At 49.9% G+C, this 18,604-nt stretch overlaps 2 protein-coding genes across 3 annotated transcripts in view; one reads left to right on the top strand and one right to left on the bottom strand.

Annotated features, from left to right (window-relative positions):
* Positions 1 to 3,574, bottom strand: part of MTOR (mechanistic target of rapamycin kinase) — a 132,841-nt gene extending 129,267 nt beyond the window's left edge. Inside the window, exons 1-3 of the mRNA XM_049618104.1 lie at positions 3,476 to 3,574; positions 1,342 to 1,509; positions 617 to 725 (exon numbers count right to left, since the gene is read on the bottom strand). Coding sequence (XP_049474061.1) covers positions 617 to 725; positions 1,342 to 1,503 — 271 coding nt within the window. The 5' untranslated portion in view covers positions 1,504 to 1,509; positions 3,476 to 3,574. The remainder of the gene's footprint in view (positions 1 to 616; positions 726 to 1,341; positions 1,510 to 3,475) is intronic.
* A 3,750-nt stretch (positions 3,575 to 7,324) lies between these two features.
* On the top strand, positions 7,325 to 17,658 carry UBIAD1 (UbiA prenyltransferase domain containing 1). Of its 2 annotated transcripts, none has more exons than XR_007454927.1 (2): positions 7,325 to 8,788; positions 15,204 to 15,291. XR_007454927.1 is itself a non-coding variant. In XM_049618103.1 (2 exons), exons 1-2 carry the CDS (start codon positions 7,648 to 7,650, stop codon positions 15,689 to 15,691), a joined length of 1,014 nt encoding a protein of 337 aa, XP_049474060.1. In that variant the 5' UTR covers positions 7,325 to 7,647; the 3' UTR covers positions 15,692 to 17,658. The 2 variants fall into 2 exon arrangements, 1 of the variants encoding a protein (XP_049474060.1); XM_049618103.1 differs by having other exon boundaries at positions 7,325 to 8,173; positions 15,204 to 17,658.
* Positions 17,659 to 18,604: the final 946 nt, after the last annotated feature.

Below are 18,604 nucleotides of genomic sequence, written 5' to 3'. Positions count from 1 at the left end.
CCTTCCTTCTGCTTTGAGTACCAAGCGCAACTTCCAGGTGGGAAGGATGCAGACAATATTTTCATTTTAAGCAGCAGGTTTGACGTCTGTGCCAGAACTACTTACATAAAGCAAAACAACCTTGTTTTAGGACACATAATTTGTTTTCCCAAGAAGAAAAGGAGTAAAACGGAGAATGAATAATAATGCACCAGACTGGTCCCTGGGATGTGAAAATGACTTGCTTTGTATCACTGTACCCCAACTTCGCCTTTCCATTTGTGAGCCCCGCTACGCCGAACTGCCCGACAGGGAAACCAGAGCCTGCAACAAGCCACACGGGGTGGGGGGAAGAAAGCTGGCTTGCATTCTCGGCTCAGGCACCGGCTCAGGCATTACGAAAGTTGCGTAATGGCTCTGAGACTCTGTATCTGAAGACATCAGCTGTGCCACCATCCCAGGACCGTTGCTAAGATTAATGCCTGAATAAGTACACTGAAACCCACAGGGCTCCTCAAAATTTCGTGAAACGGGTAGGAACTCAGCATCTAGTAAGCAGCGGACGCAGGTGCAGTGGACACAGAGGTGACCGCCCTTCATTCCCAGTCGTCCCCGTCACCAGAGGCCCTGCCCTTACCTATGGCCAAGATGCCACCTTTCCTTTCATTGGCATCCGAGCTGGAAACCAGTTCAAAAATGTGATGGTTCAGCTGATCATAGAAGCGAGTAGACTCCTCTTGACTCATCTGTGGAGGAAGATGTACTCAGAACAACTTCTAATGTCTCCCTGATGCTGGGGACTGGGGGGGGGGGGTGGCTCCCAAAGGTCAGGACTGAGAGGTGGCCAGCAGATCTGGCTCACGCCGAAGAGGACAGAACTACTGCCCACGTTTATAGCTGTAAACTGTTGAGATGAACCCACAGCTCATGTGTATGTGGACCAAATGCCTGTTGAGTATCTATCCCATGGCAGGCCACATCCTGGGGTTACAAGGATGAGCAAGAGACACCGTCCAGACATCAAGCATGCTCTCTCTCTAGAAAGCCCCAGGCTACCAGCTCCTCAAACCCAGCCCGACCACGGTTATCAGATAGAAAGAACTGAAGGTCTGGAATATGGTGGGAAAATGGAACGGAACGGAACGGAACGGAACAGAAAGGAAAGGAAAGGAAAGGAGGAAGGAAGCACAGCATAGGAAATGCCACAGAAATGTGCCACTACAAAGGAACCAGCGCACCCTACAGACAGGAAAAATTGGGTGCCTTTGTTTTCCAAATCCTCACTCAGCCTTCGGAAGGAATCGAAACCAGTGCCGGTGCATTCAGGCCCAACACTCCACGACAAAGCCCAGAAGCCCTGACCTCTCGAAGCTCCATGGTGACATAGTGCTGGAGCTCCTTGGCAGCTTTGGCCCTGGTCTCCTCATTCCGGCTCTTCAGGCCGCTGGCAAACTGCTGCAGGACGCTCACGTTGCTGGACGTGGTGGTGGCTGTGGTGGCGGTGGCAGGTCCGGTTCCCAGCATCTTGACCTGAGGTTCTTTGGAGAGAAACTTCCCTCAATATTTTGCATAACAAACTATGGTGTCATGAATATATTTATGGTGCCGTTCCTCAACACGGATCTCCTCTCTGCCCGTTGTCGGGGGCCGGGGGGGGGGTCCTAAAAAGGTTGGGAGACCTCACTGAGGAATGTAGAGAAAGCCTTGATTCATTCCACAATGACTGGTGTTTAAAAGAGGCAGGGGTGAGGGGCGCCTGGGTGGCTCTGTCGGTTAAGCGTCCAATTCGTGACTTTAGCTTTGGGTCTTGATCTCGCGGGTTCAAGCCCCACATCGGGCTCTGTGCTGACAGTGTGGAGCCTGCTTGGGATTCTCTCCCTGCCTCAGAATAAATAAATAGACTTAAAAAAAAAAAAAAAAAGAGGCAGTGTAGCAGACAGGGTTAAACTGTGGGCTCTGAAGCCAGACTATCTGGGTTTGAATCCAGTCCAAAATTATGTATTAAATTATGGATTAAGTGAGTTAATAAATGTTAAAAAGTGCTTCAGTCCCAGGCACACAGTGAGTTCTTAATAACCATTAGCTGTTATTACCATGACCAGTGCCAAAATCAAGAGTCAGATGCTTCTCCAACCGAGCCACCCGGTTGCCCCCATAAATGTAATTTTAAATCTCCTGGCAACCATATCAAAAAGACGCAAAAAGAAACAGATGAAATTAATACATTTCTTAAATCTAACAGATGCAAAATATCATTTCAACATGTTACCAACATAAAAATTACCGATATACTTTCCGTTCTCTTTTTGTACTGTGCATTTTCCACTCAGGGCAACCTCAACTTCAACTAGTCACATTTCAGATGCTCTAAGCCACCTGTGGCTGGTGGTTATGATATTGGACAGTGCAGTTCTCTTAAGTACCAGAACTTGGAATGTGAGCTAAAAGAGACTGATTCATTCCTGAGATCACTCATTCGTTCCTCAATTATATACTGTCCCTCCTCTCAGTTGAGCTTACAATCTAGAGGAAAATACAAATAATCAGGCAACCACCATAAAGTGGCCATAACAGGGCTCAGCCCAGACTGCTGCGGGAGGAACACATATACCGGTCCGAGGTATGTCCACATTATATTAGAACACCAATTTTTCCAAAAATTCTTATTTTTGAAATTATCTGTGAGATGCAGAGAAAAAAAAAACTAGGGAATAATCCGTTTTGTAAGGCTTTTAAGTACTTCAATGCCAAGAAAAAGGCTGCAGAAGGAAATGTCATCCTTCAGGGGAGAGGAAACCCAAGGATCCCTGATGAGAAAACTAGGAAGGGGTGTGTGCCCCGCCTCTGCGATGAGGGGGAGGGAGGCTGGCAAGGAATTCTCATTCTCAGGAAGAAACCAGAGTATCTTCACAGGGTCTAAGGCCCACAGGCCCATCTGCTCCAGGCAGAATTCAACTAAAATACTTGTAAGTCCAATATCCTAAGAGTCTTGGTGACGGCTGGCAGAAGTTAAAGTTGGGGTGGCTGAAACTGGAGATGGGGGTGGGGAGGGCAGAGAGGATGAAACCCCAGGATGGAACCCAGCTCAGTTCTGGGGACTGGGTCCTTGAGAGGTCCCCAGGGTGCAGTGCAAGGGGCACACACGGACGTTGCTCCTCTCTGAGGACAACCTGTAGGTGGCTCGGAAGATGGGGTGACTGCGGGGCATGGAGACCCAAAGGCGCCCGGCGGTACCGGAGCTGATGGGCCGCCCTTCGCCGCGCCAGGGACACACGGCAGGCTGAGGGGTCCGGGGGTCTCCTGGGGGTCCGGAAGGAGGTGGGTGCTGCCTCGCCGGGTGGGGGTCAAGGGCTCAGACGGCGCCCAAGTCCGTAGGGACCTCACGGACCAGACGGACGACTTCCCGGCACCCCCCCTCCCCCCCAACGGACCAGGCTGACCCTGGGTCTGGAGATTCCTCCACCTTAGAGGGGTCGGTGCCAGGCCCCAGACTCACCGCGCGGCTTCGGCCAAGGCCTCGGCTGCCGCCACCTGTGCGGGTACCGCCGCTTCAGGCCCCCGGCCCCACCACCCGCCTTCCCCGCTGTCCTCTAAGCCGGGCGGGAGGGAGGGCGGACTCCTAGAGCTGAGGACCAATCGCCAGGCGCAAGGAGAAGATGGACTGGAAGGCAGACCAATAGAAATGAGGGAGAAGTGAGGCCTGGGACCCGGCTTCTCTAGGGGGCGGGGACTGTTCAAATAGACAAACCACGCGGCCAGTGGCAGACGAAAGGAGGCTTGAAAGAGGACTGCGTCCACTTGGGAGAACCAATCGCTCGTGAGTTGATTTCTGCCACTTCCACGCGCACATCCGGTGCATCGCTACTATTATTCCCCGCTGCATCGACACTGTGGCCGTCCGGATCCTGGTGTGTGGGTACCGCTGTAACCAGGGTGTGAGCGACGTGGTGCCCTGTCTTTAAGAGAGCAAAGATGTAGAACTTTGGGACCAGCGCTAATTATGCACCCGTGATTTCTCTTCTTTGAAATGCAGTGTGCGTTTAAAAGCGTTTTTCGTGAGAATTTCCCAGTTTTCCAAAATTACCTAGCTCACAAGATCATTCCCATAACCAAGTTTTAACTGAATGACCTACTCCTAAATAAATACTTTTAAAGCAACATCACTTAAAAACATCCAGGGGCTCCTGGGTAGTTCAGGGGGTGGAGCCTGTGACTCTTGATCTAGGATCCTGAGTTCAAGCCCCACCTTGGATGTGGAGCTTACTTTTCAAAATTAAAATAATTAGTTAAAATAAAAACATCTTTTCAAACAATCAATGGCAAAAATGGCACTTGACGGCATTGGGCTCCTCGCTGACAGTGCGGAACCTGCTTGGGATTCTCTCTTTCTCTGCCCCCTCCCTGCTTGTGTAGGTGCTCGCTCTCTCTCTCTCTCTCTCTCTCTCTCAAAATAAACATTTTTAAAAATACAAGCTGTACAACAATAGAAGTATAATATAACCCCTTATGAAGCATTTATATATTCCTTATGTGTCTATTCAGGGCGGGGGTGGGGGAGGGATAAGCAACTAAGATGCAATGAAATATGGAGAGGGCATATTTTTTCCTTTATCCATTACCATCAATTACTTGTGTAATAAAAAGAAGTGTCTAAAATACCATATGACCTCACTCATTTGTGGAATTTAAGAAGCAAAACAGATAAACATATGGAAAGAAGGAGAGAGAGAGGGGGAAACAAATCATAAGAGACTCTTTAGGATAGAGAACAAACCGAGGGTTGATGGAGGAAGATGGATGGGGGATGGGCTAAATGGGTAATGGGTAGTAAGGAGGGCACTTGCAATGAGCCTGGGTGTTGTATGCTAAGTGATAAATCACTAAATTCTACTCCTGAAAACAATATATGATATGGTAACTAACTAAAATTTAGATAAAAATTTGAAAGGAAAGAAAGAAGTGCCCATTGTAGATATTTAAGTTTCCAGAAGTTCTGAAATGCCAAATTAAAGAGGTTTGGCAATATTCTGTGGCTAATAAAACGTGTTGGCAGATTCTCTTTTTATACGTACTCTTATTTTCCCTTTTTGTTACTATCTGTACTGTTCTGCACTTTTAACAATTTTAGTAGATCTTGGAGATGTTTCTTAGTTTATAGAAAGCTCCCTTGTTCTTTTGTTATTATATAGGTACATAGTATTTCATCACATGGATGTATGGTAATTTATTTTTCCAGTCCTCTGTTGATGGACACTTGTATTCTTGCTATTACTAATGATGCAGCAAAGAATGCTTTTGTACATAATATTTCCCCTGGAAGCTATAGCAAAAAAATACCCAGAAATCAGATTACAGGGTCAGAGGGTAAATGCATGTATAATCGACAGACATTGTCACATTGTTCTCTATAATGGAGGTACTAATTTTCATTTCCACCCGCAATATATGAGATTTTTGCCACGCTAAGTTGTGATAAGGCCCTGTTTTCTAATTAACAATCACATGGTTTTATAACAACAGTAAGCAATACATATATAGGTCTCTTTTCAGTTTACGAAGAGCTTTCTTATGTTAAAATGGTAAGTAATATTTATTGAGCACTTACAAAGTATCAGGCATTTTGCTAGACATGATAAAGTAGTGGTTAAAAGCAGCTTGGAGTCTAACTGAATCTGAAACTTTGCTCCAACATTGACTAGCTATACGACCAGGTACTTAATCTCTGTATACCTATTTATTTATCATAAAACCAAAGAGATTATAATGCACTTACCTCCGTAAGTAGTGTGGTGGGGTTAAATGCTAACATACGTAAAGTACCTAAAACCCTCTATGACGCATGTGAGCAGTCAATAAATTCTATCGCTGTTATTCTTGAACATTGAGGCATTCAACATTCTTGAACTGGGAGGCATGTTGTATATTGTTCAGACTTTACACGTGAGTAAACTGAGATAGAGAGGGATTAGGTTATAGAATTGGTAAACGATGGAGCCGGGGTTTTGATATATCTGCTTCTTCCTCTTGTCCAAGTTGGCACGAGAGGACACTTGGGTCTGGCCAGCATCACAGGTATGTGCTACAGAGTAGAGATGTAAATATTTAACAACCAGCTAGCTGATAAGGTGGGGGTGGGGGGAGGGACATGTTGGTATGTTTGTATGTACAAGGGCTGGCTTTGGGGCTGTGTGAGGTTGTATTGCTCTTAATGAAACTCTTAATGCTTTTTGACCAAGGGGCTGCACATTTTTATTTTGCACTAGGCACCAAAATTATGGAGTCTGTCCCGCGTCCATACATGCTACGTGCATATTATAACTGTCACCAATATAAAGGATGTATCTAGCGCGTAACTTCTAAGTACTAATAAAATACACAATGCTTTTCATTGCAAATTCCGTATGGCCAATTGATTCTAACAGGATGCGTCTTTTGGATATCGTAGAGCCTCCCAAGCTGGGAGAGATGAGTGGTAGCCCATCATTATATCACATTTCCACAATGCGATAGACAACAGACAAAAGAAACAAATGGTAACATGGAGTGAGATAATTGGGAAGTAATGAGTTTTGTTAACTTTGTTTTAAATATAATTTATCTAATTGTAAGTTGGTACAATTTAATTTTTAATAATGGCTGTGCTTAATGATGGGCTCAGAAAATTCCTGAAAATTTAACTGTTGGCTCCCTCCAGCCAGAATGAGCTACAGCTATGGCCCATAAGCTTCCAGAAGGCGGGCAATGAAGAGCCAAAGCTGGCCACGAGACAGAGTGGGGAGGAAGACGGTTATTTGCATGAATAAGTGAGTAACCTAGAGTATGGATAAAAAGGCAGGCAGGACAGTACATGGCAAATGGTAATTGTTCACAATAAAAAGCGGGAATTATTGCCGTGGTGATTATTACTAGAGCTAATAATTTCTTAGACATTATTTCCCATTTCAGAGCTTCGTTTCCCATTTAAAAAGTGGGAGGTAATTCTACCTGTGTCATTGCCCTCAATGCCCTCCCTGATTTTTGTCCATTTTGTTCACTGCTGCCTAGCATAGTAAGTGCTCAATAAATACTTGTTGAATGAAAAAAATGAGTGAGTCCTATTTTGGTGAATGGAAGCTCTAGGTAAGTCGTAAAGCGACACGCGGTCGAGGTCGTTCCTGTGATGCTGAGGCTGTTTCCTGCGAGTCTAGGGGTAGCTGAGGGCCTCGGACCCCCGGCGGGAGAGGGGCTTGGCCGCGGGGCCGCCGCTCCGCCCCGGCCCGCCAGGCTCCGCCCCGGCCCTCCAGGCCCCGCCCCCGGCCCCGCGAGCACCGGCCCGGCCCGCGCGGTCGGTCCCTGTTTCCGGGCGGGCCTTCGGAGGCTGGCGCACAAGATGGCGGCTCCAGTATCCTAAGGCGCGTGGCCGCAGTTCGGCCTTGAGCTCTAGCCGCGGACTGAGGTCCAGAGACAGGTTTCGCCCAGGTGACAGGAGGTCGGGGCGGTGCCGTCGGGCCTCGTGGGCTGCCTGGTCGGCTCGGTGCTGCCCCCGGGGCCCGCCGCCTCCCCAGCCTTGCCCCGGGGCGGAATCGAAGGAAGGTCAGGTCCGGCCGCCCCGCCCCTCTTCGCCGCTGAGCGGTAGCTGTGCCGTGGGTGGCTCACTATTAACTTTGACTTCAGCCACGTGCAGCTTCCATGGCGGCCTCTCACGTTCCGGGGGAGATTAACATACAGGCGGGAGAGACGGCCAAGGTCGGGGACAGGGACCTGCTGGGGAACGACTGTCCGGAGCAGGACAGGCTTCCCCAACGCTCCTGGAGGCAGAAATGCGCCTCCTACGTGCTGGCCCTGCGGCCGTGGAGCTTCAGTGCCTCACTCACCCCGGTGGCCTTGGGCAGTGCCCTGGCCTACAGATCCCAGGGCGTCCTGGATCCCAGGCTGCTGGTGGGTTGTGCCGTGGCCGTCCTTGCCGTGCACGGGGCTGGCAATTTGGTCAACACTTACTATGACTTTTCCAAGGGCATTGACCACAAAAAGAGTGATGACAGGACCCTGGTGGACCGAATCTTGGAGCCCCAGGATGTTGTCCGGTTTGGAGTCTTCCTCTACACTCTGGGCTGTGTCTGTGCCGCTTGTCTCTACTACCTGTCCCCTCTGAAACTGGAGCACTTGGCTCTCATCTACTTTGGAGGCTTGTCTGGCTCCTTTCTCTACACGGGAGGTAAGAATTGGCCTGTTTTCCTGGCTGCATGTACGGGAAACTGCTGGTTTGCATCGGAGTTTCAGGGCTGGAGAAGAGGTTCCAAAGGTTCTCTTCTGAGTTAGGCCATTTAGGTGAAACCTGTAACGTGTAGGTCATGTGGACTTTTTGAAAACGGTAGTGACTTGAGAAGATCCCAGCTTGGCTTATGGATGGTAGGAATCACAGAATCCCGTGTATGTAAATTTTTCTATTTGGTTTTCTTTCGATGGTCGTATCTTAGGATGCCACGGTTTCAAATTTTAGAGGAATTAAATTTGAAGAACTCAGAATTATACAGCTAATTACTGGCAGCTGGTTTGCCGTGTGACTCCTTGCAACAGGCTGATTAAGGTAGTGATGGTCAGGTGGTCAAGTCCTACGTATTGAGTGCCTATTATGTGCCAAGCACTGTTCTGTGTGAACCCAGGAGTCGCAGATCCCTGCCCTTGTGGAAGTTATTTCCTAGATCTTGAGGAGACCTGGAAAATAAAAATAATAAATTATATTTAGGATGACCAACGTCCTGGTTTGCTCAGGACTTGAGGTGGTTCCCAAGATGCTGGACTTTTGGTGTTGAAATCGGGAAAGTTCCAGGTAAGCCCCGATGAGTTGGTACCCTGGTCATCGTATATGAAAATATTATTAGTGCTATGGGGAAAATATAAGTAGGGCAAGGAAGGAGGGCATAGCTGACTGTTTGAAGTAGTTTGATCAGGGTAGGCCTCATCAAAAAGGTAATGTGAGCACAGATAGAAGGAAGTTGGCTAAGCATGTATCTAGAGGAAGGATGTTTCAAATCTTGGGATAGCAGTTACCAAAGGCCTTAAGGCAGGAGTGTGCTTAAAAGTTTAAGGAACCGCAAGAGTCCGATATTGAGTGAGGGAGTGAGTAAAAAGGTAAAACCAGAGAGAAGTATGTTTGGGGAGGCAGAGAAGCACAGAGATTATGGAGACCTTCATGTTTTAAAAGAATCAGTCTGGGTGCGGTATTGAGAACGGGTAAAGGTGAGTGGGCAAGGACGGAAGCCAAAAGGTGAGGCTGTTCGGCAATCCAGGCAAGAGAGGTTTGGTGGCCTGGATCAGGGTGGTAGTAGAGAAGGGAGGACGTAGTCAGATTCTGAATATATTTGGGTATATTTGGAAGGTGAACAGGGTTTGCTGATGGATGAGATACAAGGCAGGAGAGAGACAGGAGAATTCAACATAACTCAGAGGTTTGGCCCTGAGCACTTGAAATGATGGACTTGATGTCAAGGGAGCTAGAGAAGGATGAAGACAGGTTTGGGGGGGGGGGAGAAAATTGGGAGACTGGCTTGGGACATCTTAATGTATTAGATCTCCTAGTGGAGATGTCAGATGGCTGGCTGGATGTAAGCACCTGAGTTCCAAGGAGAAGCCTAAGCTGCAGATGCAGATATTTGGGAGTCTCTGGCACAGGGATAAAGTTGTGTGACTGGATGAGATCACCAGAGGAAAGAGTGCTGATAGAGACCCATGGAGACCAGGACTGCGACCTGGGGCACTCTGATGTGAAGAGGGGGAGAGAAGAAGGAAGGGGTGGGGGAGAGTGTGACAGAGCAGCCAGCTGTGAACAGCTCTGTGAACGAAATCAGTAGGGTGCTGTGGTAGAACGCGCATGGGGCGGTGGTGAAGAGGCCCTTGAAGGATGAGGAGCAAGCTACAGGGCAGAGTAACTGGGTCTGATTTGGGAGCGAGTCCTTCAGGGCTGGAGGAGTAGCGCAGGCTAATGCCCTGGGGTCAGGGAGAGCTCAGCGTGCTTTAGGATCCATGAAAGGCCAGTGTGATTCAGAGGGAGAGCGAGGTACTGTTGGGGAGGCCACTCAGGGCTGGATCATTCTGGTCTCACAGGGCCTCTGGCTCCCCTGCTAGTTAGTTGTTCCTTACTCCCAGCCTCCAGCTTCAGTCCTTGGACCCCTTTCCTCTAACTCCATCCACTCTCCGGCTGCTTTTAGCCAGTCTCATGGCTTCATATGCCATCTGTTAACCTGGTGACTCTCAAAGGTGTTCCTCTGTTCCAGATTTCTCCACTCAACCCCAGACTCGCCTAACTTCTCCCTCAGTAGCTTCTCCCCAAGATCTCACAGGCATCTCAAGCCCGTTGTGTCTGAAACCAAAGCCCCGATCGCCCCTAAGAATCCTGTCCTACTCCCCACCTCTCCCCATCTCATTCCGTGGCAGCTTCCTCCTTCCAGTTCTTCAGGCTAAAAGTCATGGGCATCATCCTTGGCCCTTCCTTCTCCCATCCAGTCCATCAGCAAATCCTGTTGACTCCACTTTCAAAATGCATTTGGGATCTGGCTGCGTCCCACCACCTCCGGCCACCGCTGTCGTCTCCTCAAAAATGGCAGCAGGTTCTTTATCGATATGCCTTTCAGGGTGCTCCCAAATCAGAGCTGGAGTAGTCCTGTGAAAACATAAGGCAGCTACATCAGTCCTCTGCTCAGAATTTTCTAATGGCTCCCATCTTGTTCAGAGGAAAGGCCGGGGTCCTCACAGTGACCCCCAGGACAGTGCATTATCTGTTCACCCTCTCCCCTCCCTCCAGCTCTCTGACCTGCCCCCTTCTTTCTTCCTGCTCATCATGCTCCAGCCACACTGTCCTCTTGGCTCTTTCTGGTACAGGCAGGACGTGCTATACCTTTGTAGATGCTTTTCCTTGGCTTGGAACCCCCTTACTCCTTCTGGCTGCTGGATTCGCTTTCTGACCTCCACCCATTTGCTCACATGTCTGCTGTTTTGTGAGGCTTTACTTTCTACCCTGTTTAAAATTACAATACAAAGTTTTTGCAGCAGATAAAAATAAAATACAGTAAAGTAAAATAAAAGTGCCTGCACACACACACACACACACACACACACACACCCTGTGTTTTCCCCCAAAGTACCTTTCCTATTTTCTATTTTCCTTCACAGCACATACTACTCCTTTTTACAAATTTTTATTTTTTTTATTTTAGAGAGCATGAGCAGGGGAGGGGACAGAGAGAGAGAGAGAGAGAGGGAGAGAATCTTAAGCAGGCTCCACGCTCAGTGCAGAGCCCAGAGTAGGGCTCGATCCCACGACCCTGGGATCGTGACCTGAGCTGAAATCAAGAGTCAGACGCTCAACCGACTGAGCCACCTAGACACCCCACAGTTCATACTACTTCTAACATAACAGACTTTGTTAATTGTCTTCCCCTTAAAACTGTAAGCTCCCTGGGATTAGGGATTTGGATCTCTGTTCTTTCTGAACGCGTGGCGCCCAGAACACTGCCTGGCATATACTCAGTACTTAATATCCATTGAATGAACAAATGGGGAAACACTGAAAAGTATTGAGCATATTATGTAATGATATGATTTATATATTTTTTTAAAAACCATTGACGTTTATTGATATAATTTGCTTACTGTGAAATGCACAGATCTCAAGTGTTACCGTTTGATGAATTTCGACAAATGCAGGCAGTTGTATAACCCACACCCTGTCATGATACAGAACATTTCCATGACTCAAAAACTTACTTCTCTGTCAATTTCCACTCTCCCCAACCCTATCCAGAGGCCATCACTATTTGATTTCTTTCACATAGATTGTTTTGCCTGGTCTGGAACCTTATATAAGTGGAATCACTCAGTATGAATCCTTGTGCCTGGTGTCTTTGCTCAGCGTGGTGGTCTTGAGTAGTTCCTTTTTAAATGCTGAGTAGTATCCATTGTGTGGACATACCACAATTTGTTTATCCTTTCTCCTGTTCAAAGACATTTGGATTGTGTCCCTATTTTGGCTTTTATGCCTGAGCATTCATGTTTAAGCCTTCCTGTGAATGTATGTTTTCATTTTTCTTGGATGAATGCCTAGGAATGGAATTGCTGGGGTCATAGGGTAGACGAATGTTGAACTTTATAGGAAGCTGCCAAAGCATTTTCTTTTTTTTTTTTTTTAAGTAGGCTTTATGCCCGCTGGGGAGCCCGACGTGGAGCTTGAACTCATGACCACCCACCCCCACCCCCACCCCCACCCCCACCCCCACCCCCACCCCGAGATGAAGACCTGAGCCTCATGAGATCTAGAGTCGGGACGCTTAACCGACTGAGCCACCCAGGCGCCCAGCCAGAGCGTTTTCTAAAGTGGTTGTACTATTACATTCCCACTGGCAATGTTTAAGAGTTCCGTTTACTCCACGTCCTTGCCAACATTTTGATTTATGTTCTAACAAATTCATTCTGGCCGCTGTGTGGAGAACTTATCCAGTCTTTCTTTCACTGTGTTGGCTCATTTGGAAAATGGTGGTGGGAAGTTCCGAGGTGGGCCGCATTCTGAAGCAGGTGGAGCGCGTGAGCCCCGGGCCATACGTCCGCCCCGACTCTTAGGAAGCAGCTTTCTCCCCAAGGGCTCTATCGTTTTCTTGCGTCACATAACCTCAAGAAGGCTACCAGACCTTTCTCGGCTCTCGAGTGGGTTTGTGGTTGGTTTTCGTGTGGGACCTGTTCAAGGTGGGGGCCTATCTTTGCAGGCCCAGGTTTCATTCCACGTTGCTCACATCACTTTTGCCAGGTGACCCAAGGGGATGTTCTTGGGTAATCTAGCCAGCTGTCAAGGCTGTGGAGCTGTTGTGTTTTCTTCCGTAGCTACAGCCCTGACATCCACCCGGAGAGCTGGGCATGTAAGCAAAAGACGAGTGGGCAGCTGGTGGAGAAGCATGCCGGGTCCCTGCTGGGAGCCTTCCTGCCTGGCATCTTCCTTGGGCAGAGGTTGTTCCCTCAACGTGTGAGATTTTGCAGGAGACACTGATTGGCTAACTTAGTACAGGAACCAGTGCTCTGCTTGAGAGAACCTCCTCCCGGAGGGCATGTCCTCAGAGGACTTCCCACAACACTGCTTGGGGAGTGCGGAATTCGTTTGCTGCATGTTGGCGGGTACCGGGGGCCACGGCTATGACAACACTTCCCTGGGGACGCTTCAGTCTAAAGAACCGAGGGTGGTCATTTAGCACCAAAGCACCCCAACTAAATGGAGGCGTTAGCTAATACTGTGGTGGCAGTCATCTTGCGATATATGAACGTAGGAAGTCTACACGTCGTAGACCTTACGCTTTCGCTGTGTTCTAGGCCAGTTTTCTCTCAAGAAAGCTGGAAGAGAAACAACTGCAAAGAAGCCCAGCTACCAGTGTGAAGGTGATCTTGGGCTGAACCCATTCTTTGGCTGCCCTGGCCTTAGGTCATCTGCAGACCACCGTCCCTTATCGTTTTCGGCTGGTTAAAATGCAGTTGATGACCCAGTACTTTTCTTTGTCTCCTGATCCTGAGGCCACTCGTTGGAAGCTTGGTCAGATCGGGAGGTTTCCCAAGCTTCTGTGTGTGTGTGTGTGTGTGTGTGTGTGTGTGTGTGTGTGTACCACACCCCACCCACTCCATGCTGCCTCCCTCTGAGTGGGTCATTTTCCTTAAACTCAGCCCCAGCTCCAGGTGCTTGTTACTGTAGCTCTGTGTTCAGTTCAGCCTTTGTGCCCACGGTGGGGAGCGAGCTGTGAACAAGCCAGACACCAGGCCCTGCCTTCATGGAACTTGTTTGAGGGAGGATGCAGACTGAGTATTAGAACCACGATGAACTTTATGAAGGGGGAAATCTGGGGTGCCCTGGGAGCATATTGCAGGGGGACGGGCTGTGGCCTAGCGGGTGAGGAGGGGCTGTCTTGAGGAATGGTCTTTAAGGTCTTGAAGGGTGAGTAGGAGTCTGCCAGGCAAAGGCGGGCTGGCGTGCCTGAAGGCCTTGGGGAACCGACAGAAGTATGAGTGGAGGCGGAGGGGAGCTTAAGGTGAGGTGGGGAGGAGGGAGGCGGGGCCAGAGGTGTGCCGGTGAAGGATCCCGAGGACAGCTTGTGATGGGTTTTGAGGTGTATGTTGGAGGAAGGGCATGGTCAGATTATATATTTTTTTAAATGTTTATTTATTTATTTATTTTGAGAGAGAGGAAGCAAGGGAGGGGCAGAGAGAGGGGGAGAGAGAGAGAGAGAGGGAGAGAATCCCAAGCAGGCTCTGCCCTGATAGCTCAGAGTTTGACCTCATGAACTGTGAATTTATGATCTGAGCTGAAATCAAGGGTCAGATGCTTAACCAACTGAGCCACCCAGGTGCCTCAGGTCAGTATTTTGGAAGGACCCCTCTGGCTGCCCGTGAAGATTAGATCTGGGGGTGGGGTGGGGTCATAAGCATGGCTGTCACCATGTTCCAGGCATAGGATGACCATGACTCCTCTTTGGAGATGGGGGTGAGGCCGGATGGATTGTGGCATCGCTGGAGAGAACTGGGCAGGTTCTGACGAAGTGGTTTAGACAGGATTTGAAGCGGGTTGGCAGTCCAGGAGGAGTTCACGGGCGGGGGAAGGATTTAGTTTGAACTTCGTCGGGGAGGAGGAGTTGGGGGGGAGTTAGTTTGGACTTCATGGGAACCAGAGAAGGGAAGCAGCATGGGAGCCTCATCTTAGCCATTTTACTCGTTATGTGGACGAAGGTTTCTTTATGTGGAGTTTGGGCACCGTCAGATTTCCCTGAGATTCGCTGTGGGTTTTCTAAACTAGAGGCTGTGGAAGAAGGAGGGAGAAAAGTAAGAGACTGGGATGGGCCTTCTGTGAGGTACTGACCGACGGACGCGATGTCTCGCACGGGCCGGCGAAGGGACAGAGAAACCAGAGTGGCCCGTGAGACCATTTAGATCCTCCGTGGGCTCCCCCGTTGAATCGCGTGTGGTGGGAGCCCGCTGCTGTTTGTTGTAGGACTTGCCGGGGGACAGTAGGAAGGACAGCGTGGGGACGACCCGAAGCCCAACTGGGTGCTAAGAGAGGAGTGTTCCCTGCCCCTCTGTGTCACTGGAGACGACCTCAGGTGGGCTCCAGAGGGCAGGGAGCTCGCCGACTGCCTGTGGTCTCTGTCTGAGAACTCCCTGCTCCCGGCCATCCGTTTCCAGCCCTGGATCTCACGCCTCCTCTCTGGGTCTTCTGGCCGTAGGAATCGGATTCAAGTACGTGGCCCTGGGAGACCTCGTCATCCTCATCACTTTCGGCCCGCTGGCCGTGATGTTCGCCTACGCCGTCCAGGTGGGGTCCCTGGCGGTCTTCCCCCTGGTCTACGCCATCCCCCTTGCCCTCAGCACCGAGGCCATTCTCCACTCCAACAACACCAGGGACATGGACTCCGACAGGGAGGCCGGCATCGTGACGCTCGCCATCCTCATCGGCCCCACCTTCTCCTACATGCTCTACAACACGCTGCTCTTCCTGCCCTACCTGATCTTCAGCATCCTGGCCACACGCTGCAGCATCAGCCTGGCCCTGCCCCTGCTCACCATTCCCATGGCCTTCTCCCTGGAGAGACAGTTCCGGAGCCAGGCTTTCAACAAACTGCCCCAGAGGACTGCCAAACTCAACCTCCTGCTGGGGCTCTTCTACGTCTTTGGCATCGTCCTGGCCCCAGCGGGCAGTCTGCCCAAACTCTGAGGGTCCCGGGAGCCCTCCCCACCCCCGTCCGTGCCCCCTCACCTTAGAGTGTGTTTGTCGAAGGCGGAGAATCACAGGAGGGAGGCTGATTTGGCAGTCAGGGGCCTAAGGAAGGCTTCTGAACTCCCACCTTTTTTCTAATTATTATGCTTTTAAAGATAAGGTTTGTTTTTGTATTATTCCGTTTGCCGGTGACTCTTGGAACCACTCGTATCAGAAGGTGAACTGGAAGCATGGCCCTTGTTTTATTTATAATTTCCACTAGGGGGTGCTGTTGGGTCACTTTAAAGTGGATTCAAAGGCCCTAAGACTTTGTGAAGGAGCCACCAGGTTGGCCTCGGGTCCTGAAGAGCCCTTGTAACTGGGCTCCTCCTTGCTCCATTGACACGCAGCCAGCTTCCTCCCGGTATGCTGGTCTTGCAGAATGCGCTGGCGATCGGCGCTGGGCCCCGGGACACAGGAGCATCCGTCTCTTACCCTGAGCCCTTGCGTCCTAAAATACACTGCTTGAGAGAGAGTCCCTCGTTAGCAGTCCAGCGTGGCTCCCAGCTTTGTGCCTGGGTTGTGTGTCAGGCGCGTTTGTCCTTCGTCCCCCCTTTCACTTATTGCCACAGCTGAGTGTCTTGCAGCAAGATAGTCAAGCTGAGGGCTGGGAAAGGAAAAAAAAAAAAACAAACAAAAACCCACCCTGGAGGCAGCTGAGAAAATCACTCTGCTTTTGGATAGAATTTGGTGGGGCAGCTGTTTTCCCTGTATAGAATCTACTGGAATGACTCCAGCCCTTTCAGTAGCTATTAGGAGCCCTGAAATTGTAGAGGCACCGTCCTTGCGGACTCCGTAAAGCCCACAAGGTCGCCTCTTCCCCCACCTATTGCCTTTCCTGATGCTCCCCTGTGCCCACCCCCCATCTCTGTCCAGTTCCCATTTGTGTGTCTCCTGTCCGTGCAGCCTGACTGTTTGGGTCGCAGCTTAGCAGCTGAGTTGAGGACAGTTGTCACTTTCCACAGAGCCCCAGGGAAATCAGCTCTTCCCTGAACGAATAAGCCGACAGACACAGTCCTGACCCTGTTCAGCTGGAATAAAGGCCCTGCCGGAGAAGGAACCGTGTCTTCGTCTTTGAAGACAGATGAGCAGCATTGACCCCGCTGCTCCCAAAGGCTTCAGTGGCCTTGTGCAGAGATCATTTGTGCCCAGAATGGGGGAATTCCAATGCTGCTTTTCACTTCATTGCCTGCAAAGTGTAATTTCTGGGCTACAGTTGCCCAGTTGCATTTGGTCCAAGACTGAAATAGATTGAGACCGTCATCATCATGCTTTTCCGTTGTGATTACAGCAGCCTTTCAGATAGGTGATTCAGGGGCCCGGCCTGCCAAAAATGACAAGAATTAGTTCTTCACCCTTAAAGGCAGGCTGAGTATGAGTTGGTTCCTTAAGATCGGTCAGTCTACTTGGGGAAAAAACATACTTGGAAATTGCAAACGTTCCTCCAAAGTTAAAGGTGGTTTGACTGCAGAGCTCCGGGATCCTCGAATGGTGGTTAGAGCCCAGTGACAAGAGAAGGAAGGACGGCCCTCCTCTCCTGCCATTCTTCCCAGCACCACTGTCGTTTTGACGCCAGGCTTGTGGCATTTTGGTGCTCATAGGGGTCCTGCCTTCAAAGATAGGCTCTTGTGGCATCTTTTCAGTGCAGGCCATTCTCACACAGGGCTCACTCCGGTGGCCGCAGGACCAGAGCTCCCTGTATCCCCAGACCAGACCCACCTTTGCAAGCACACGTGTCGGGAGGTGACATCCGGCCTCTGCACTGCATCATGGTACAGATTTTAACGCGTATTTTTTTATATAAATGTTTCTAAAAGGCCGGATTTGGTGCCAGGTTTTATATACAGGTCACCATAATTTGTATTACACCCCCTGATTCAATGAAGGTTTTCTTTAGACTTGTCAATAAAAACAATGTCTTATCAGTTGTCTCTGCTTTTCTCCTACTTCCTGTCTTGCTGTGAACTGATTCATGAATCTCAGGAGGACAGCGCAGGAACACCGGGCCATTTGGCGGGGTGCGGGTGCGGCGCCTGGCCTCCGCCGACGAATCTGGATAGGGGTTTGGCCGGATTTGAGGGGCCTTTAGGAAAGACGGGAGGGACCGCTTAGAACCAGCCGGGCCAGGTCATCCTCACTTCCTCTGTCCTGTCCTGCATTCGTTTTCTGTTTCCTCGGTAGGGTCGCTGCGCTGATGGGTGGAGAACGTGTAGTTGATAGAGTACATTTGGGTTTCAGCTGGCATTTGACAATGTGTCCCTAGGAACAGAGCAGAGATATGCAGACCGGATACCAGTCTAGTCAGAGGAATTTGTGGGAGACGGAACACACTGCGGGGAGAGAGCTGGCCGATGAGGGCGTCCTGTCAAGGGGCAAGGAGGCCTTTAGTAGCCCATGTGAGCCTGCCCTCTGCCCTCCACCCTCCAGCCGGCCGGATCCAACACCTGTCAGTGACTGGAATTAGCCTAAATCTCAGGCTTTTTTAAACCTTGGAGGAAGAGCTTAGAAAATGGCTGACCATTAGGATCCTCATAAATCGAAAGGCTGCTTTGATGGGTCAAAGGAGAAAATTCGCATGAATGAGTCTACTTGGGTCCCCAGATCAACTTGTGTGACATCAGAAGGGGGAGATCCGTGGCGCGGCAGCAGTAGATGTGGTGGGTGTGAATTTTATCAATGACCCTGGGATACAATATCCCGTGCCTTTATTTCTGTGAGTCAGATTTATTCTGCTTCCCAGAGGGGTGGCTGGAAATTCAACCTCAGTCACCTGTTGGGCCCACTCCCATCCCTCTGGGATCACCCAGGACTCCTGGGTCTCGGGTGGGGGGAGGAGGAGGCCAGGGGTGTTGGCTGGGCGGGAAGCACCTG

Source organism: Panthera uncia (assembly GCF_023721935.1).
Source record: "Panthera uncia isolate 11264 chromosome C1 unlocalized genomic scaffold, Puncia_PCG_1.0 HiC_scaffold_4, whole genome shotgun sequence".
Classification (NCBI taxonomy): domain Eukaryota; kingdom Metazoa; phylum Chordata; class Mammalia; order Carnivora; family Felidae; genus Panthera; species Panthera uncia.
This window is presented reverse-complemented; position numbering and strand designations above follow the sequence as displayed.

Coding starts and splice junctions, on each gene's coding strand:
- UBIAD1 (XM_049618103.1), top strand. CDS start 7,648: ATGGCGGCCTCTCACGTTCCGGGGGAGATTAACATACAGGCGGGAGAG. Junction 8,174..15,203: donor CTCCTTTCTCTACACGGGAG/GTAAGAATTGGC, acceptor TTCTGGCCGTAG/GAATCGGATTCAAGTACGTG.